We start from the raw sequence: 20,916 nt of genomic DNA, 5'->3' as shown, positions 1-20,916 counted from the left end.
TATATTTAGTCAATTTCTCTTTTTCTTGATAAACTCCGCCGTGTAAGTTTATCTTACATTGCCGGTCCCAAGCCTGGATAAAGGAGGAGGGGGAGGGCGTCAGGTAGTCGACAGCCGGCACTCCATGATTACGTCGAATCCTTATGAAAATGAATCCAGAACGAAATCGCGCTAAAGCTAGGGCGTCACCCGTAAGTGGCGCGCTGTGTGGCCCGAGCACAGTGATAAGTGAGCAAGGGTCGCTATATCTCCATCGGCACCCGGATGCAGTGTTAAATGAGCAAGGGGGCTATAGAAACTTCTTTTCGAATGACTCCACTCAAAGTTGTTTGGGAGCATATGCTCCTATCAACTTTACACTGGACACACAAAAAAAGTACTTTGATCCTATTAGACGGGGAAGGGTGAAGAAGCTAGGACAGAAGGGTAGAGTTCAAGAGAGCAAAGTGCGTTTAGGAACGTGGAATATAGGAACCTTGACGGGAAAATCTATGGAAGTAGTAGAAGTTATGGTGAGGAGAAGGATAAATATTATGTGCCTACAAGAAACTAAGTGGGTTGGTCGTAAGGCAAAGGATCTAGAAAACTCAGGGTTTAAACTATGGTATTCGGGCACAAATAGAGCGAGAAACGGTGTTGGCATCATCGTGGACAAGACCTTGACACAAGATGTTGTAGATGTCAATAGGGTAGGAGATAGAATCATGGCAATCAAGATTGTAATAGGACAAGAACTTATCAATGTGATTAGTGCGTACGCACCTCAAGTAGAGTTGGATACGAGTTCGAAGGAGAAATTTTGGGAAGACCTTGGAGACTTGGTGCAAGGAATTGCTCAGACGGAGAAGTTATTTATAGGAGGAGATTTAAATGGACACGTGGGCAGGGAGACAGGCAACTATGGAGGTTTTCATGGTGGCCATGGTTTTGGGGAGAGAAACGAGGATGGGGAAGCTATCTTGGATTTTGCAATGGCATATGATCTCTTCTTAGCCAACACCTTCTTTAAGAAGAGAGAAGAACATGTGATCACCTACAAGAGTGGGTCGTCAAAAACACAAATAGATTTTCTTCTAATGAGGAAAGGGGATCGTATAACTTGTAAGGATTGCAAAGTTATACCAGGAGAGAGCGTGGCTAATCAACATCGCTTGTTGGTGATGGATGTACATATCAAAAGAGTGAGAAAAAAAGAACAAGACTTGGAAGTGCCCAAGGACTAGATGGTGGAATCTAAAAGAAGAAAAACAAGCAATTTTCAAAGAGAAAGTAATCACCCAGTGTGTGTGGGATAGAGAGGGGGAAGCTAACCAAATGTGGGATTCCATGGCTAGTTGTATCCGAAAAGTAGCAAAAGAGGTATTAGGAGAGTCCAAGGGCTTGCCCCACACCAAAAGGAATCTTGGTGGTGGAATGAGGAGGTCCAAACAAAGGTGAAGGCTAAGAAGGAATGTTGTAAAGCCTTATACAAGGATAGGACCGATGAAAATGGTGAAAGGTATAGAAAAGCGAAGCAAGAGGCGAAGAAAGCTGTGAGAGAAGCTAAGTTAGCGGCTTATGACGATATGTATAAGCGACTAGATACCAAAGAAGGAGAGTTGGATATCTATAAACTAGCTAGAGCAAGGGAAAAGAAGACAAGGGACCTAAACCATGTGAGGTGCATCAAGGATGAGGATGGAAAGGTTCTTGCTACAGAGAACGCGGTTAAAGACAGATGGAAAGGTTATTTTCATAATCTTTTCAATGAAGGACATGAAAGGAGTGCTTCTTTAGGGGAGTTGAGTAACTCAGAAGAGTGTAGAAACTACTCTTTTTATCGTAGAATCCGGAAGGAAGAAGTGGTTGTAGCTTTGAAAAAGATGAAGCATAGAAAAGCAGTAGGCCCAGACGATATACCAATCGAAGTGTGGAAAGTTTTGGGAGAGACAGGTATAACATGGCTCACTGACCTTTTCAATAGGATTTTGAAAACGAAGAAGATGCCAAATGAGTGGCGAACGAGCACTTTGGTGCCTATCTACAAGAATAAGGGCGATGTGCAAAATTGCATGAACTATAGGGGTATTAAGCTAATGAGTCATACAATGAAGCTCTGGGAGAGAGTCATTGAGCATAGATTGAGGCAAGAGACACGGGTTTCGGACAACCAATTCGGGTTCATGCCAGGGCGCTCAACCATGGAGGCAATCTATCTCTTACGAAGATTGATGGAAAGATATAGAGATGGGAAAAAGGATTTACACATGGTCTTTATAGATTTGGAAAAAGCGTATGATAGGGTCCCAAGAGACATTCTTTGGAGGATTTTAGAGAAGAAATGAGTACGAGTAGCATATATCCAAGCTATACAGGATATGTATGAAGGAGCAAAGACTGCCGTAAGAACTCATGAAGGACAAACCGAAAGCTTTCCCATAACTGTAGGATTACATCAAGGCTCATCCTTAAGTCCTTACCTTTTTGCGTTGGTAATGGATGAGTTAACAGGACATATTCAAGATGATATTCCTTGGTGTATGCTTTTCGCAGACGATATAGTGTTGATAGATGAAACTCAGGAAGGGGTAAATGCAAAGCTTAACCTTTGGAGAGAAGTGTTGGAATCTAAAGGTCTTCGTCTAAGCCGATCAAAGACAGAATATATGGAGTACAAGTTCAATGCAAATGGAGGCCAAAACGAGTTAGGGGTGAGGATCGGAGATCAAGAAATACCAAAGAGCGACCGTTTTCGTTACCTAGGATCTATCTTGCAAAAGAACGGAGAATTAGATGGAGATCTCAACCATAGAATACAAGATGGATGGATGAAGTGGAAGAGTGCATCCGGCGTGTTGTGTGACCGCCGTATGCCACTGAAGCTCAAGGGAAAATTTTATAGGACGGCAATAAGGCCGGCGATGCTGTATGGCACAGAATGTTGGGCGGTGAAGCATCAACACGTACACAAAATGGGTGTAGCGGAGATGAGGATGTTTCGTTGGATGTGTGGGCACACGAGAAAGGATAAGATTAGGAATGAGGATATCCGGGGTAAAGTAGGAGTAGCCGAAATTAAAGGAAAGATGAAAGAAAATCGGTTACGGTGGTTTGGACATGTGCAAAGAAGGCCTACTGACGCTCCGATTAGAAGATGCGACTATGGGACAGAGGTTCAGGGCCGAAGGGGTAGAGGAAGACCTAGGAAAACTTTGGAAGAGACCCTAAGAAAAGACTTAGAGTACTTGGATCTAACGGAGGACATGACATAGGACAGAACACAATGGCGTTCTAAGATTCATATAGCCGATCCCACTCAGTGACTTGGATTTTCCAAGTCTCCAACCGAGAAGTTTTCCTCACTCGGGAAATTAAGGGAACACTACCTCAACCTACATGCTCCACTCACAAAGCTTCAACATACAAGCTTCAACAAAAGAAAATTCAAAGAACTTAGCGAAGAAGGCTTTGGTGTATTTAACACAATACGTTGAAATGAAGGAAAGCTTATTTATTGCTATCCCCGATCAGTTACAAATATGTACATATACTTGAGTCAAAATAACCAAACAAGAGGGAGCCTTCACAAAGGTTGCTTAGGAGAAGTCTCAGCAGTCGGTAGAGCCCCAGAAAGAGAAGGCACCGGAGGGGGATCATTCAGAGCCTCAGTACCGGACAGAACCCTAGAAGGAGGAGGCATCAAAGGTTGATCATTTGGAGCTTCATTACGCGGTACAACCCTAGAATACGAAGGCAATAAATGCCTTTGGAACAAACCCATAAATCTCTGATGATCGAGTAAAACCTGACCATCAGATTCCTTCATCTGGTCAAGCTTCCTCTTCATGTTTGTAGCATAGTCATGTGTGAGCCGGTGCAACTGTTTATTCTCATGCTTGAGCCCTCGAATCTCCTGTTTGAGACTCATCACTTCAGCCGCCAATGATTCAACTTGGCGGGTTCGAGCAAATAGGCGTTGGACCATATTAGACACAGAACCTGCACACTGAACACTGAGAGCCAGAGAATCCTTAACAGCCAACTCATCAGACCGTTTGGAAAGTAGTCTGTTATCTTTAGGAGTGAGAAGGTTCCTGGCCACTACCGCAGCGGTCATACCATTCTTCATCACGGAATCCCCAACGGTAAGAGGACCAGTAGGGGAGACGAAGAATGGGCGCCATATGTTGTCTGGAGAATGCGGGGCTGCCTCTTCAACAAGGTTCAAGTCAAAACGACAGTCGGAGGGGCCATACATTTTCAAAGGTGTTGAAGAGAGAAGAGGTCGGACAAATCAAGATCTTAGAAGTGCAAGAATGGAGCTTCTACTGGTGGATATTCAAGTGTGCTTTGGAACTTAATGTCACTCCCTATAAAAATTTGCACTCGACGAAGCTTCAGAAATCGAAGAGGCTCCTGCTCAGAAATCGAAGAGGCGTTTGCTTTCTCAAAAGCTGGGCTGCTCAGAGACCACGAGGGTCGATCTCAGAAATCGAAGAGGCGATGGCTTTCTCAAAAGTTGGGCTGCTCAAAGACCACGACGGCTGATCTCAGAAGGCTGATCTCAAAAATCGAAGAGGCTTGCTTTCTCAAAAGCTGGGCTGCTCAGAGACCACGAGGGCCGATCTCAGAAATCGAAGAGGCACCTACTTTTCTAGCCTTGTCAGCATCTGTCACACGCACACTCAGCTTTGCGGAAATTATGGGCATTCTGTCGAAGATTTCTGGAGAAGTAGAAAGCACATGAATCGTACTGTTCAATCACTCACTTCCCACACGCAACAGTAGCTCATGGGTACCACAGATAACTTTGCCAAAGTTCTCTGACAAAGTTGAGACACGTGAAGCTTGCAGCTCCCACTACATCGCTCTGACCAAGAAGGGTAAAAGAATAGCAAAGAAACAACACTAACAAAGTTTAGACACACAAATTTTGAAGGTCTAGCTACCATATTATTACCCATAAGGGTAAAGGAACAGTACCACTGCTGGATAATTGGAAAGTCCCTGTGTGTCAACCTTTGTGCTTCGTGGCAAGGTAGACTAGCAAACATGCCCAACCTTTACTCACATTCGAGAAAACACTCCCAACAAGATTGCTTGCTCCAAAATCGAAGAGGCACCGCCCTCCGAATCTCGAGAGCCAGACTCCCAACATGATTACTTTCTCAAAAATCGAAGAGACACCGCTCTCCAAATCTCGAGAGCCAGACCCCCAGCAGGATTGCTTTCTCAAAAATCGAAGAGGCATCGTTCTCCGAATCTCGAGAGTCAGATCCCCGACAGGATTGCTTGTTCGAAAACCGAAGATGCACCACTTTCCCAACTTCAAGAGCTGGATCTCCTTAGATAAAGCTTGTCTGTAATCTTCACACGCAACATCAGCTTTCCAGATACCACAGACCACTTTTCCAAAGTGCTCTGACAGAGTTAAAACATGTGAAGCTGGCAGCTCCCACTACCGTGCTATGACCAAGCAGGGTAAAGGAATATCATTATTACTTTATGTTAGGGAGACTCCTATATATGTCGACCTCCATCCCCAACGGACAGGCAGACCTGCAAAAATGCTCAACCCTTCCTCTTATCTGAGAGGGCACTCCCAACGAAGCCTTTCGAAATATTCAGCTTTCTTTCCCCCCGATAATACCTCTGTAAACAAGCTATACTAGAGCAAGAATATCTCATATCATCAGGGTTAAAAGCAAGAGTATCCCATATCATGCTTTTTCCCTGTCTTTTCCTTTGACCTTATTCTTACCTGCAAGACAAGGAGAAAGAGAGCAATCAGTCAGCACTTGGAATCAAGCTTCCAGCCAGGAACTGACTGCCTGGAACCCCTTACCTGATTACTTACCTGGCATTGCTCTTAAGTACTCATCTTCAACATCTTATGCTTCCAGGGAAGATACCACATCTGCCTGAGGAACATATAGGGCAAGTGAGAAGGATACAAGGAAGCATGTGGAGACAAGCTTAACAGCACACGTGCCGATACATCCATTACTCTATCAAAAGCAAAAGTATCCCATATCAGCAGGGTCGAACGTACTCTAGATTTGATGGACTTGTTTTGACCCTCAAATTCTTCAGTCGGCCTTATACTCTGGAGGAAACCAGAAAACCCTTCAGCCCAGTTCAAGAATAAGCCTGTGGAAAGTTACTTCTTCAAAAGCAAAAGTATCCCATATCATCTCTTCTCATTTTTCTTCTCTTTATCCTTCATGCTGCCTGCAAGATAGGGAGAATATGAACAATCAGCCGGAGCTCTGATTGCTTACCTTGTCTGTCACCTCTTTCAGCAGATCCCCTAGCTCGGCGACTTGGGGGACTCCTACTACATGGTTTGTATCGCGCTTGACCAAGCCTGAAACTACAAGTAAGCTTCAAGTGAAATTGATACATTACCTTGTGCATCTCCACCAGTTACAGATACCACCCCTGGATGGAGGAAGAGTACTTCCAGAGAAGATGCCACATCTACCTATGAGACAGATAAGGCAAGTCAAGACGATACCACACTCCGGTACTTAGACGTTTCGTGGTTATGAGATCATTCTCCCACAATATTTCCTAATGTCATTTGTACTAAATCATTCACTTGTACTCACTAAAGGAGAGCTTGAACCTATGTACTTGTGTAAACCCTTCACAATTAATGAGAACTCCTCTATTCCGTGGACGTAGCCAATCTGGGTGAACCACGTACATCTTGTGTTTGCTTTCCTATCTCTATCCATTTATATACTTATCCACACTAATGACCGGAGCAATCTAGCGAAGATCACAAAAAGTGACCGTTTTCGCTACCTAGGATCTATCTTGCAAGAGAACGGAGAATTAGATGGAGATCTCAACAGAAGAATACAAGCTGGATGGATGAAGTGTAAGAGTGCATCCGGCGTGTTGTGTGACCGTCGTAGGCCACTGAAGCTCAAGGGAAAATTTTATAGGACGGCAATAAGGCCAGCGATGTTGTATGGCACAGAATGTTGGGCGGTGAAGCATCAACACGTACACAATATGGGTGTAGCGGAGATGAGGATGCTTCGTGGGATGTATGGGCACACGAGAAAGGATAAGATTGGGAATGAGGATATCCGAGGTAAAGTAGGAGTAGCCAAAATTGAAGGAAATATGAGTTAAAATCGGTTCCGGTGGTTTGGACATGTGCAAAGAAGGCCTACTGACGCTCCAGTTAGAAAATGTGACTACGGGACAGAGGTTCAGGGCCGAAGGGGTAGAGGAAGACCTAGGAAAACTTTGGAAGAGACCCTAAGAAAATACTTGAGTACTTGGATCTAACGGAGGACATGACACAAAACCGAGCACAATGGCGTTCTAGGATTCATATAGCCGACCCCACTTAGTGGGAAAAGGCTTTGTTGTTGTTGTTGTTGTCTCTTTTTCTTGATACAGGCACTCTTCTAGGATTTTTGAGTTCTTTGATACACTAGTGATAATTTTCACTAATCGGTCGGGGATTTGAACTACCGCCAATTTGATGAAAATGTTCAAACAGTAAACAAATTAAAACACAATGACCAACAAGCCAGATTGCAATCACATATATCCATGATACATAAACATTGAAATCTAATCAAGCAAATCAAGATTGACAAAAAAAATTAAAAAAAGTCAGGATTTAACCCAAATTCCTTGCTCGCCAGGTGATCATCTAATACTAAAACGTACGGCTCAGACACGTATCAATTTGCTCGATACTAGTCTAAAATGGCTCTATATGTACCACATATAAAGTATATAAAATATACTAAGACATCAAAAGAGTTTATTGTTCTACAGTATCTTCTCAATGTTGTAATAGGACTCAAGTACAACTCATTCTCCCAATTAATAAGAAAGAGAGAAAAAATATTATGGCACTGATGAATCATATGATGATGGCCTAGAGGAGGCTAAAGTGTCTCTAGAGTATTCTCGGTTTCCAAAATGATGTGGAGAAGCCACCTCTCTTTAAAAAAAGAAAAAGAAAAGGCGTCCTGTGTAACAGTATTTCTCTCTTACACTATGTATACTTTTTATGTATCCTTTATCAGGGATCAGGATCCTCTCCTGAGCAGATGGAGAGGATCCTCCTGACTAGGCCCATCGGGCAGTTCATTTTTTATCCAACGGTTATAAAAAGATGAACGGTCCAATGGGCCTGGTCAGGAGAATCCTCTCCATCTGCTCAGGAGAGGAGAGGATCCTAGTCCCTTTATCAGGGGTTCATAATGTCCTATTCCTACACACGCACACCTGAGATGGTATAAATGATTTGCTCAATACCATCCATTCAAAATCCAAAATTAAAGATAAGCAATAAAAGCACGATATTTTAATTACAAAAAAATGTGCTACCTAAAAGCTATCACTGAGCATGGCATAAAAAATAAAAAAATAAAAATAAAAATGATGAAGCGCGCACACATGCACCTCTTCTATAACCTATCGAGCGAAAACTCTAAGGGTGCGTTTGTTGCGCCGGACTGTCTCGGACTGCACTAGCTGCCGGGACTAAGGTGGACTGGCTTAGACTGGACTAAGCTGGACTAACTTAGTGAAGCGTTTGGTGTAATGTCGGACTAAGAAGCAGGATAAGAAAAACAATACTGTTCACCAGATTTGTGTTTGCTTAGACTAGGACTACAAATGTTTGCCATTGTGTAATAGAGTAATGCTACAAATCTCATGATATGGGTTAATTGGAGCATATTTTTGCCATGTATATTATGAATCTTAAAAAAAATTGACAATTGTTTTGTTTCTATTACCTACTAATAGAATTGGGTTTAATTTGCAAATGTAGCTTGGTTTAAACTCTATCACCCAACAGAAGAAAAATAATAGTGCCCAATACATGCAACTTCAACAAATACAAGTACATAAGAAGATCTCCATAATTTAGAAAATCCTAGTTAACATTAGTTAACATTAGTCAGAATAGATCTCCATAATTTACAAAATGGCTAGTTAACATAAGCCAAAATACTAGTGCAAAGCTAAGTTATAAGCCATAACATAAGATTGTATGATTAATAAAATACATCCATGTTAACATTAATAAAATACATCCATGTTAACATTAGCCAAAATCCTCATCCGCTTGCGTTGTCGCTTAAAAGCCTTTGGACGAACACTTTCTTGAGTTCCGGTTTGTTAACATTAGCCTAAACCCTTTTTTGGTTTATCCAAAATAAGAGACAATGCATCAATTTGATCACTAGGAGAGAGACCCATTGCTTCAAGTTCATTAGCTATGTCAGTATGATCTGCAGTACCTTGAACTAAAGCTTTAGTTACCATTTGCATCCTCTTCCCACTTTCAACATAAAAATCTTTCAGTCCACTGATAATTGCCTCGGTTCCATCACTTGAACTTCCCACAGCTCTTTTCCTCTTTCTTTGGCTATTTTCAGATGGGGTGCTTTGTTGGCTTTGTTGGTTCATTGAAGAAACAAAATTTTCACCTCCAATATCACTTTCACCAACATGATCATGACTTTGTTCCTCCACCATTTGAGCAGGGGTTTCGGCTACATTACTCGTAGCCCGATCTTTTCCAAATATATATGCAAATCTATCAAACAGTGGAAAATGTTTGCTTCTCCATCCATCGGCTTCTTTATTTCTCTAAGATTATATCAACATAGCAAAACTAAAATTTAGCATGCGTAACAAATATAGCAGCAATAATATAACTAATGTATAAATAAAATAGGATATGAACCTGCACATAAGTTTGCCATGAGTCATCACTGTCAACTTCAACACACTTTTTGACATCATTCCATGCAAATCCACTTGTGTTTATCATGTCAACGACCATACTATATGTTTTTTTCCATTTCTTCAACTTGGACTCAATATGTGGATTTGCCTTTATATTTGAATGAGGACATAAAACATTGATAGCTTTTGCTATTTCAACCAAAGTACCTTATTTGAAAGCACCGGTGTCACACCGTTGCTTCCGAGCAACAAAATCCTCAAGAACTCCTAGTAATACTTCTTCCTCAAATGCTTCCCATTTACGCCTTCTTCCTTTTGGCTCTTGAGTAGCATTCAAAATATTTTCGTTATCCATACCTAAACAAAAAATATTTTAATGAAGGAAAATACCATACAAATAATCAATTTGCATAATATCCAATCAACTTGCATAATATCCAATCAACTTGCATAATATCCAATTAATTTGCATACCATCCAATCATTGTGCTAATATCTAACAAATGCATGATAAAAAGGAATACTAAAATAAAATGTTATCATTAACACATATAGCTAGTTCGGTTGCTGGTTCCTAATTGCTCTCCACTCATTATACATTTCCTGAGCCATGTCATTCCTCTTTGCAGTCCACTGGTCAGATGTTTGAACACTACCAACATATTCACCTTCTTCTGTATTTTGTCCATCTTCTATTATTGGCAAATTCTCCATTGGATCTACAGACATCTCTTGCCTAATAAGATTGTGTAGTAGGCAACAAGCGGTAATTATTCGACCTTGTGTCCTTATCGGATAGAAAGATGGACTCCTTAATATCAACCACCTTCCTTTTAGCAAGCCAAAACAGCGTTCAATTACATTCCTTGCCTTAGAATGCTTCATGTTAAAATATTCTTTCTTATTAGAAGGTGTTCGTCCCTCCCATTCAGATAAATGATAAGGTATTCCTCTATAGGGTGCAAGGAATCCTTCACCATTTGTATAACCAACATCTACAAGGTAATAATAACCTAATGAAAAAAAAAAAAACAGACCTTATTAGTGTTTTGTAGTTGACAAACAGAACTAGACCTAACTTACAAAGTTGAGACTAAGTAATAGTCTTACCCGCTGGTACCTTAAAACCATTAGGCCTAGTAATTGCATCATGTAGCACTCTAGAGTCTGATGCGGAACCCTCCCACCCCGGAAACACATATATGAACTGCATATCTCCTGAACACACACCTAACACATTAGTTGCGACTCGACCCTTTCTTGTTCGGTATCTTGGTTTGTCAATTTTAGGTACATGCACATCAATGTGTGTTCCATCCAATGCTCCCAAGCAATTCTTAAAAAAAAAAAAAAAAAAAAAAAAAAGTTTTTGTTAATTTATACAAAGGGAATGAAGAGTTAAAGCTTAGGGAAAATGAAAAAAAAATTCTCATCATACCTTAAAACATCGCCACCTAGGATCTGTAGAATCAATAGGCACAGGCTGAGGGACTTTTAGTAGGATACCTTGTAATCGCAAAATTCCTTGCAATATGATATTGAAATACCTACTTATAGTCTCTCCCGACCTATAAAATCTACCGCCAACACTACGATTCTTAGTATGATGTGCTAATATTTGTAAAGTCATACACACCTGCTCCTCTACAGACATCAAACCATCAGTTTTTACCCTCCCATCTTGACGAAGTAAGTCACATAATATGCCAAAAGTCCTTCTATCCATTCTCAATTCGTTGACACATTCAGTATCAGTATTCCCTATTATACCATTCAGATAACACAAACTAATCTCTCGTCTAATAAGTGAACGGTTAGTCAATGTGAGTCGTTCAACATGTCTCTGTTTGCCACGTAGCATCATCAACACAAGAATCGTACAAATGCAAATTGTCTCCAAATAAGACATCTCTAACAATAAGATCAATAAAAGCTTCCTTCGATCCATATCTATCCAAACAAAAAAAAAACAAAAAACAAATTAAGGACATTATATATGTAATATTTACTGTTATTAAGGGTGATGGAAATGAAGTGATTATGATACGAAATGAACTAGATCAAAGTAACTAGCGAAGTCACAATCCGAGGCATCAAATATACGGGTGGTGTTGGAAAAAAAAAGTTATCATTAACCTGAGGCAACAAATATACAGGTGGCGTTGAAAAAAAAAAGTTATCATTAACCCGAGGCAACAAATATACAGGTGGCGTTGAAAAAAAAAAAGTTATCATTAACCCGAGGCAACAAATATACAGGCGGCGTTGAAAAAAAAAAGTTATCATTAACCCGAGGCATCATATTCAAAATGTTCTACTCTTATACATCTATAAACATGTGTCTAAGAACACCAGTATGAGGAACACCAGTATGAGGATTGCTATCATTGCTAGGCATTGCATGTGAAGAGGGAAATTAAAGGACACCTGTAATGCAGTAGCCTTAGCCTTAGCCTTAGCCTTCCGTTTATGCTCCTCTTCTCTGCAACCAACAACCACAAAAAATTGCAATTCAGCATCAACCCCACACAATACAAAACATTCACATTGTAATATCATGGTTATAAACCAAGTACACACACACACACACTCATGGACAAATGTGCAAAATACACATACATACTCACACTCACACTCACACTAACACACACACACGGACATACTCACACTCACACACGGACATACACTCACACACACACACTGCATACACACACACACACACTGCATACACACTCACACACATACTCACACGGACATACACACTCTCACACACGGACATACACTCACACACACCCTGCATACATACATACACACACATACACTGCATACATACATACACACACACACACACTGCATACATACACACACACACACACACTGCATACATACACACACACACACGGCATACACACACACACACACACACTGGTCAGATGCACACACTGCACACATACTGGTCAGATGCACACACTGCATACACACACACACACTGCATACACACTCACACACATACTCACACGGACATACACACTTTCACACACGGACATACACTCACACACACCCTGCATACATACATACATACACACACACACATTGCATACATACACACACACACACTGCATACATACACACACACACACACTGCATACATACACACACACACACGGCATACATACACACACACACACTGGTCAGATGCACACACTGCACTCACACGGACATACACACTCTCACACACTGACATACACTCACACACACCCTGCATACATACACACACACCCTGCATACATACACACACACACACACACTGCATACACACACACACACACACTGCATACATACATACACACGCACACACACTGCATACACACACACACACACTGCTTTATGAAAACCCCAAATTCCAAATTTGAAACCCCAAATTCCAAATTTGAAACCCCAAATTCCAAATTTCTAATCTCAATTTCAAACCCCAAATTCCAAGCTTTATGAAAACCCCAAATTCCAAACCCCAAATTCCAAATTTCTACTGCATACTTACACACACACACACACACTGCTTTATGAAAACCCCAAATTCCAAATTTCAAACCCCAAATTCCAAATTTCTAATCTCAATTTCAAACCCCAAATTCCAAGCTTTATGAAAACCCCAATTTCTAATCTCAATTTCACCTAAATATCAAAACCCTAAAATTTGTTCAACTGCAGAATCAAATAAAGCTCAAACCCAAAACAAATCCGCCCAAATCGACGAAAAAAATCCACCCAAATCGACGAAAAAAATCAAACAATCGAAGCTTACCAGACAACTGGAGGCAGATGAGGGCGAGTAGATCTGTTACATGAAGACGAGGGAGCGGACGACGAGAGGAACAGATGAGGAGCAGGATGCAGATGAGGGCGACCAGGATGCAGCTGACGGCGAGCAGGACGCAGAGATGAGGATGAGGAGGACGACGTGAGGGAGGAGGACGTCGACGACACTCTCTCGTAGGATGACCGAGGTTCTTTCTCGCAAGAGCTCAATCGGATGAGGAGGACAACGTGAGGGAGGAGGTCTTACGAATCCGGACGTTTTTGGGGTGGTTCGCTAAGAACTCCTAGCGAGGGGTTTAATCCGTGCGAGTCGGATCTAATCCCATTAAACCTAATCCTTGCCCCTACCAAACATCAGACTACAATACCAATTAGTGTAGTCCAGTCCAGTCCCCCCTAAGAAGGTCAAACAAACACGCCCTAAAATCCTATATCTTTTAAGATATGAAGTATTTTGATTAGTCGTGAAAATATAAAGCTCGAAATAGTACACTATTACAGTGAGCCTCGATGAAAAATAAAGGGAAAATAAAGTGAAAACTCTAAAATCCTATATCTTGAAGGAAATCACTTGGGACAAAACATCAAGTAGGAAAAATAAAATGAATTTTAACGAAAAACTCTCGATACTGTTTATTTTAACGAAAAATCATATTTTTACACTAAAAAGTCAATCATGATACTATTCACTTTACCCTTTATTTTGTCGTTCGTTAAAACTCAAAGTTTTTAAGTCATTTTTATTAATTTTTCTAAAATTAAAAGGGTACCACATGTCTACCACTCTTCCATCAACATATGGCAGAGCAGCCATCCTGCCACGCCTAAATTCCAACCTTTGACTACCAGAAGATGGACAAAAAAGCAGCATAGAAGGAGAGGCAGTTTATGGACTGGGCTTATGTAGTTCGCTTGGATCTTTTCAGCCCAGGTAATAAAACGCAGCGTCGCGTTATATGCCAAAGCAATAGAAAAGGGAAAGAAAGAGTAGTAGCTGAATCAAGCTTTGGTTCGACCACAAACTCCAAACTCCCGCAGCGCAGACTTGTTGTGGACTCGGTTTCCAGAGGTAAAACTCCATTTTCTTCTCCACTTGTTTCGAGATATCTTGGGACCAACCTCTAATTTTTGTTATAATTGTTAATCAGATCTGTTTTACTCTCTAATCCCAAAAAAAAAAAAAAAAAATTTAATTAAGTCAAATTAAACCTGTATTTGTTCATGCGAGATGTGGATGGATATGTGGAATTGTTTTGGGATTATAAGAATTGATAGGTTTTTTAAGTGTTGGGTTATTTCGTTTCAGATTATTTTGGAGTACCTCTCTGTTTAAACTTGCATATAAATAATTTAGTAATTAATTGAACTAATTTGTGTCTTTGATAGATCTAATGCTTGTAATTTGTAATTCAAAAACACGTGAATGTCACTGGTGTTGGATTTGTTGCTATTTTGTTTAGTGATTTGCATCTTATTATGCAATTTTTCGACCCGGGTATTTGAGATATTTTTTGTGTGGGTTACTTGATGCAGTCAGGTCATTTGGAGGCTCCCCTGTACGAGTCGTGTGACTTCTCAACTGATCTTTCTTGATTTGCCATGTGAGTGTTATTCTTTTGTTTAATTGTTAGAATCTGCTCTAAGTTTTGTATTCGGGATTTATACGGCTTTGCTTTTGTTTTCCAATCTGAACTTCCAATCTGAACAAGAGTCCAAATTGGTGTTTTGTTACATTTTGTGAACTTCTTGTTTAAAACCGTTAAAAATGGTGCTCCATGGATTGAAAAATGTTAGATAAGCAAAAACCAGTGATTCAGTGAACTAGATAACCCGCTCTTTTGGTAAGGGACTGCAAGAGAGCTAAATATGTTGTGCAATATCCATCAGATAGAGAGAAAGATTACCACTTTATATATTCCCTTGATCTTTTGATTTGTTACTCCATCAAGTTCATCCATCCAGTTAGCTTTGAAGTGGGTCTTCTAGTGAGGACCTGGTTCTAAAGAATCTTCGGATTAATTTTCAATTGAAACTGTGTTTTGTTCTGTTAGACGGTGATGATTAGTGAACAGGAGTTACTACTGACATTTTGCGTTAGCAACATGACATTACACACAACTAGACTCAGTGGCTAGCTAAGTTCTACCTCCTGCTTCTCTAACTGTAGATATTTTTCCGTTAAAAAAGCAGACGGCTGCTCAAATGGTTTCATATTTTCTGTTATATTATTAAAGTTAGGGTTGGAGAGCTTACTTTATCTTCTGACTCATGTAAGTAAAGAAATCATATATGCTCAATCTCACGATCGCTTGTCAGATGATGCTTGGTTTAGATTTCATCAACTAAGTTTTGGTGTAATATATGATGATATTGTGCCATAGCTGGCTGACTTTACTTTAACCAATTGAAAGATCACATTCAGTTTTCTTTTTATTTGTTATTTTATTTGTGGTATGTAATTATGTATGCATATGTATGTGCTTGTGTGAATATAATGAGTCCCTATCTGTTGAGGAATCCCTCAAATAACCTTTGTTTGAGGAACACCTCGTGGGGTTCACTATTTTGTTTCAATTATCCGAACTTTCTTCATTCAAAGTTCATCCTCAAATGAGACAAATCTGAAACTGTAAGACATCTTGTTTCAGTAGATAGAATTAGATGAACAGGGTATTTGAAGGAAACACTAAAATGAAGGCCATACAATAGTGATTTCAGATTTGAGTGATTTGTTGCAAGGATGATCTTTGAGAGAAGACATGAAAACTTATTGTTTGAATCATAGAAATACAATGCTAAGTGGGCCCTACAGATGTGTTCCTATAATAAAGCTTATTTGAGGGATCCCTCAGTTTAAGCTTCCTTTATATGTACTAAGTTATTCAAAGAAGCCTTTGGCTGAATATGTTTACATGTAGGCAGAAGGGAGAAATAATTTGGATCCATGAATTTAGAAGTCTGCTATGTTTACACATAGTAGGGATTTTTTTTTTCAGCTATTTGGCTTGACTGCGAAGTCACTATATCGTAATCTTCTTGTGGGATACGCTTCTTGGTTGTTTTCTTCGTTTTGGTTTTTTTGATTTGTATGGAGGATAAAAGATGTGGTGTAGAAAATAAGAAATAGCAAACGATTTTACAATTAAGCATTACAACACGATTAACACAGGATTAACTTGTAAGGATATAAGAACAGAAACAACTCGCTCTTTTATATGACAATCACATATTCTAAGTTAGACTCTAGGTAATAATATAATATGTAGGCAGATTTTATGATTAATATCTCACGTGAGTAGCTAGGTAAATTACAAAAATGCATGATCGTTGCAGAATTAGCAGAAAATCTTCTTTCCATAACAAAATGGTCAGTTCTGGATGTTCATACTACTGGATCCTTGCCTTAATAGTTGGTTGGTATTGGTAGCTCAATTCCTTCTCTAGTGATTATACTATTACATATTCTCCAATGCTCAACTGGTTTTGTGTGTAACACCTCTATTGTCGATTTAGTTTTGGCATGTCCCTTTTTATTTGTGTGTGCATGTACTGTACGTCTCTTCTTTTTTTCGTAATATTTTTGGTAAAACATATTTAGGGCGGACGAGGAACCTGTTGATCAAAAGAAGTACCTCGAAGAGTCTTGCAAGCCAAAGTGTGTGAAACCGTTCCTCGAGTATCAGGTATTTCCAACATCCTAATGTTTTTCGGCTATGAAATGTCTTTCTCCATTGTTTCATTACTCTGACCAGGATAAGGGTTGCCCTTGAAGACCAGCATGACATCTAATATCTTTCTAGCTAGTAAGGCACATATCGAACACCAAAAAAAGTTTGACAAATTTCTGAAAATAGAAAGTAAATTTTTTTTCAAGATTCACGAGTTCAGCATAAACTCATGATGATAGGAGATGATAGTCAAACATGTAATATAATTTACAAACAAACACAGAACTAGATTGAGTCATACATGTTTTAGTAGTTTGATCTCGTTGTTTAAGCAATTGGTCAGTGGTGGGTAGTCATGAGGAAACAAAAGGAAGTCAAAAATATTTTACCCTAACTATATGGAATTAATAAGTAGAGATAGTTAAGATATAGAATATTGATTGTCAAACAGTCCACTGTAATTATTTTGTGGTTTTCTACCTTTTGTGCATTCTCTGCTACATGCCAGAGATGAACAAGAAAACAGAAGTCTTTCCCTAAATGGTTGACCTACACGGAAGTTTGTGGCCCTCGAATTTGAATTAGTTTGCAAAGGGTGTGTAAAAATGGCAATTTCATACTTTGTTGCAGGCATGCGTTAAGAGGATCCAAGATGATGATAGCGGACACAAGCATTGTACTGGGCAATATTTTGATTTCTGGTCTTGTATCGACAAATGTGTAAGTAGTTGTGTTGAATTGTCTTGAAACTCATTTAGTTACACCTTGTTTGTTCACCCAAGGCCTAAAACTACAATTGCGCGGTGCAGGTTGCTCCGAAGCTTTTCCCGAAACTGAAGTGATGTGGTTATTAGTTTTGTCCTAGACTGACGGCATTTGGTTTTTCAATTTTTTAGCCAGTTAAATGCTTCAAAACGGTATGTTTTATTCCCTGAACTAGGGATGGATGTGTGACACAATTTATGAACATGGAGGCACTGAATTTGTGATCAATAAAAAGTAAAGTTATACTCTCTCGTGTGGATAAATTTTTAGTACGCGGGCATTTTTGCTCACCATCGTTTAGTGTGGTGTATGCTCACCACTTTATTTATCACCATTAAATGAGTTTGAATTTCGAGATTTATGCTTATCTATTACATCAACAACAACAACAACAACAAAGCCTTTTCCCACTAAGTGGGGTCGGCTATATGAATCCTAGAACGCCATTGCGCTCGGTTTTGTGTCATGTCCTCCGTTAGATCCAAGTACTCTAAGTCTTTTCTTAGAGTCTCTTCCAAAGTTTTCCTAGGTCTTCCTCTACCCCTTTGGCCCTGAACCTCTGTCCCGTAGTCACATCTTCGAACCGGAGCGTCAGTCGGCCTTCTTTGCACATGTCCAAATCATCGGAGCCGATTTTCTCTCATCTTTCCTACAATTTCGGCTACTCCTACTTTACCTCGGATATCCTCATTCCCAATCTTATCATTTCTCGTGTGCCCACACATCCCACGAAGCATCCTCATCTCCGCTACACCCATTTTGTGTACGTGTTGATGCTTCACCGCCCAACATTCTGTGCCATACAACTAGGGCTGGGCACGGGCCGGGCCGAGCCGGGCCGAACCTAAGTTTGTAGGAACCTGACATTACCCGAAACGGGCCGGGCCGGGCCGGGCATTATATTTCTGAAAATAGGAACCGGACCTTACCCGGCCCGGTTGAAACGGGCCGGTTCGGTCCGGGTACACGGGTCCTTTTAAAAAAAAAAAATATTCAATACATTCCAATTCAAAGGATATCAACGGACAAGAAACATCCAGTATGATGTGTATCTACCCGTCTTTTTCATCTAATTAAGGAAATTAAAAGCTGAACAAACTAAACAATATCGTGAATTCTAAATTTACAAATTCATGGTTTCATTCTTTTTTTTTTTTTTTTTTAAATAAGCAAGAGATAGATTTGTTCTATCCATACAAGATGGATAATTGATAGTTACATCTCCCTTTTGCATCAGACAGGTTCGCTTTCTTACTCCTATTGTATGATACATTTTGTTGTGAAAATGAAGAAAAGCAAAGGAAAAGACTTTTTTAACAGCAAACACCGCAGTTTCTAAGGCTTAGTATTTTCACATTTTTTCCCTTGATCGAATTAACTAACCTGGCTCTCGACAAGACATGGATCATTTGGCATTTTGATTGCCAATAAGTGGTCCTTCCTTTTTGTTTAGTGAACCATGAACCACCCTTGCTGCTGTTATGGCAGAATCTGCCCTCTTGATAACTCCATCAAGCTCTCCAACCTTCTCCGACATTGACATGACATTTGAGTTTGTTGACTGAACTAACTTGTTTGCAGTTTCCAAAGCACTGCATAACTTCAAAGTAAGAGCTGCCCATGAATGATCTGTACCGTCAAGCGCCTCATTCAGTTGCTCATAGTTCTCCTGGAACAACTTGGTGAGGTCCAAGCTCTGATTGGAGCTGGAAACAAAAGAAGACGAAGAGGTCTCAGGTTGTTGCGGTGGCGGCGAAGCATCTGATTCCCCCACGTCGCTCAGCAGATCGCCTATGCATAGAAGAGGACCTCCCGCACCTCTCATCATCTCTCCCCTGCCATACCTAGGTTTCAATGCGGTCGAAGCTGCAGCGCCATCAGCTTTGGTCTAAAAAAATTAAACACCCAACAACTAAATTCAGAACTCCAGGCATTACAAATAACAACAAAATCCGAAATCAATTTCAAAAGTTAAAGAGAGAAAGGAAAAGGAGATGATTAACTGCAACAACATTGGTAATCAGCTGATCAGCCCGGCGAGCCTTCGAATTCGAACCCGAGCTAACCCCGGCGTCAGATCTGACAACAAAGAAGCTCGCTTTCCTCCCTGAATCAAATCAAAACACAAAAATTAGCAAAATTTTAAAAAGAAAAATCAACGGAGAGGGATAGGGAGAGGGATTCGAGGGATAGGGAGAGGGAGAGGGATAGGGATAGGGAGAGGGACTCAGGGAGATGGAGTCGAGGGAGAGTCTAAGAATCCGAGAGACTGAGGTCTGAGGCTGCTGAGGCTGAGGATGCTTCTGGAACTCGGGACTCGGGGAAGGTTGGCTAGGGTTGAAAGTTGAAAACTTGAACTGACGGTTGAGATTGGATGGAGAGATGATATTAAATCTCGTCCGTCCAATCTAACACAAACGGGCCGATCCGGGTACCCGCGGATCCTATAATTTTGGAACCGGCCCGCCCCTAAAACTTCAATTACCCGGCCCGCCCCGCCCCGATCTACTTTTACAAAACTAAGAACCGGCCCGTACCCGCCCCGTACCCGTATTACCCGCCCCTACCCGCGGGTCCAGGACCCGTTTGCCCAGCCCTACATACAACATCGCTGGCCTTATTGCCGTCCTATAAAATTTTCCCTTGAGCTTCAGTGGCCTACGACGGTCACACAACACGCCGGATGCACTCTTACACTTCATCCATCCAGCTCGTATTCTATGGTTGAGATCTCCATCTAATTCTCCGTTCTCTTGCAAGATAGATCCTAGGTAGCGAAAACGGTCGCTTTTTGTGATCTTCGCTAGATTGCTCCGGTCATTAGTGTGGATAAGTATATAAATGGATAGAGATAGGAAAGCAAACACAAGATGTACGTGGTTCACCCAGATTGGCTACGTCCACGGAATAGAAGAGTTCTCATTAATTGTGAAGGGTTTACACAAGTACA

At 40.5% G+C, this 20,916-nt stretch overlaps 1 protein-coding gene and 1 long non-coding RNA gene across 2 annotated transcripts; one reads left to right on the top strand and one right to left on the bottom strand.

Moving 5' to 3' along the window:
• The first annotated feature begins 14,350 nt into the window (after positions 1-14,350).
• LOC103441868 (cytochrome b-c1 complex subunit 6-1, mitochondrial) lies at positions 14,351-18,214 on the top strand. Its single transcript, XM_008380577.4, has 5 exons — positions 14,351-14,602; positions 15,067-15,134; positions 17,132-17,216; positions 17,832-17,921; positions 18,011-18,214. Coding segments are annotated over exons 2-5 (210 nt in total). The 5' UTR covers positions 14,351-14,602; positions 15,067-15,132; the 3' UTR covers positions 18,044-18,214.
• An 870-nt stretch (positions 18,215-19,084) lies between these two features.
• On the bottom strand, positions 19,085-20,569 carry LOC103428688 (uncharacterized). The gene is made up of 2 exons (XR_011583350.1): positions 19,970-20,569; positions 19,085-19,854 (listed from the first exon to the last, which is right to left on the bottom strand). It is a non-coding gene; the product is annotated as an uncharacterized lncRNA (long non-coding RNA).
• Positions 20,570-20,916: the final 347 nt, after the last annotated feature.

Source organism: Malus domestica, chromosome 08, assembly GCF_042453785.1.
Source record: "Malus domestica chromosome 08, GDT2T_hap1".
NCBI lineage: Eukaryota > Viridiplantae > Streptophyta > Magnoliopsida > Rosales > Rosaceae > Malus > Malus domestica.
This window is presented reverse-complemented; position numbering and strand designations above follow the sequence as displayed.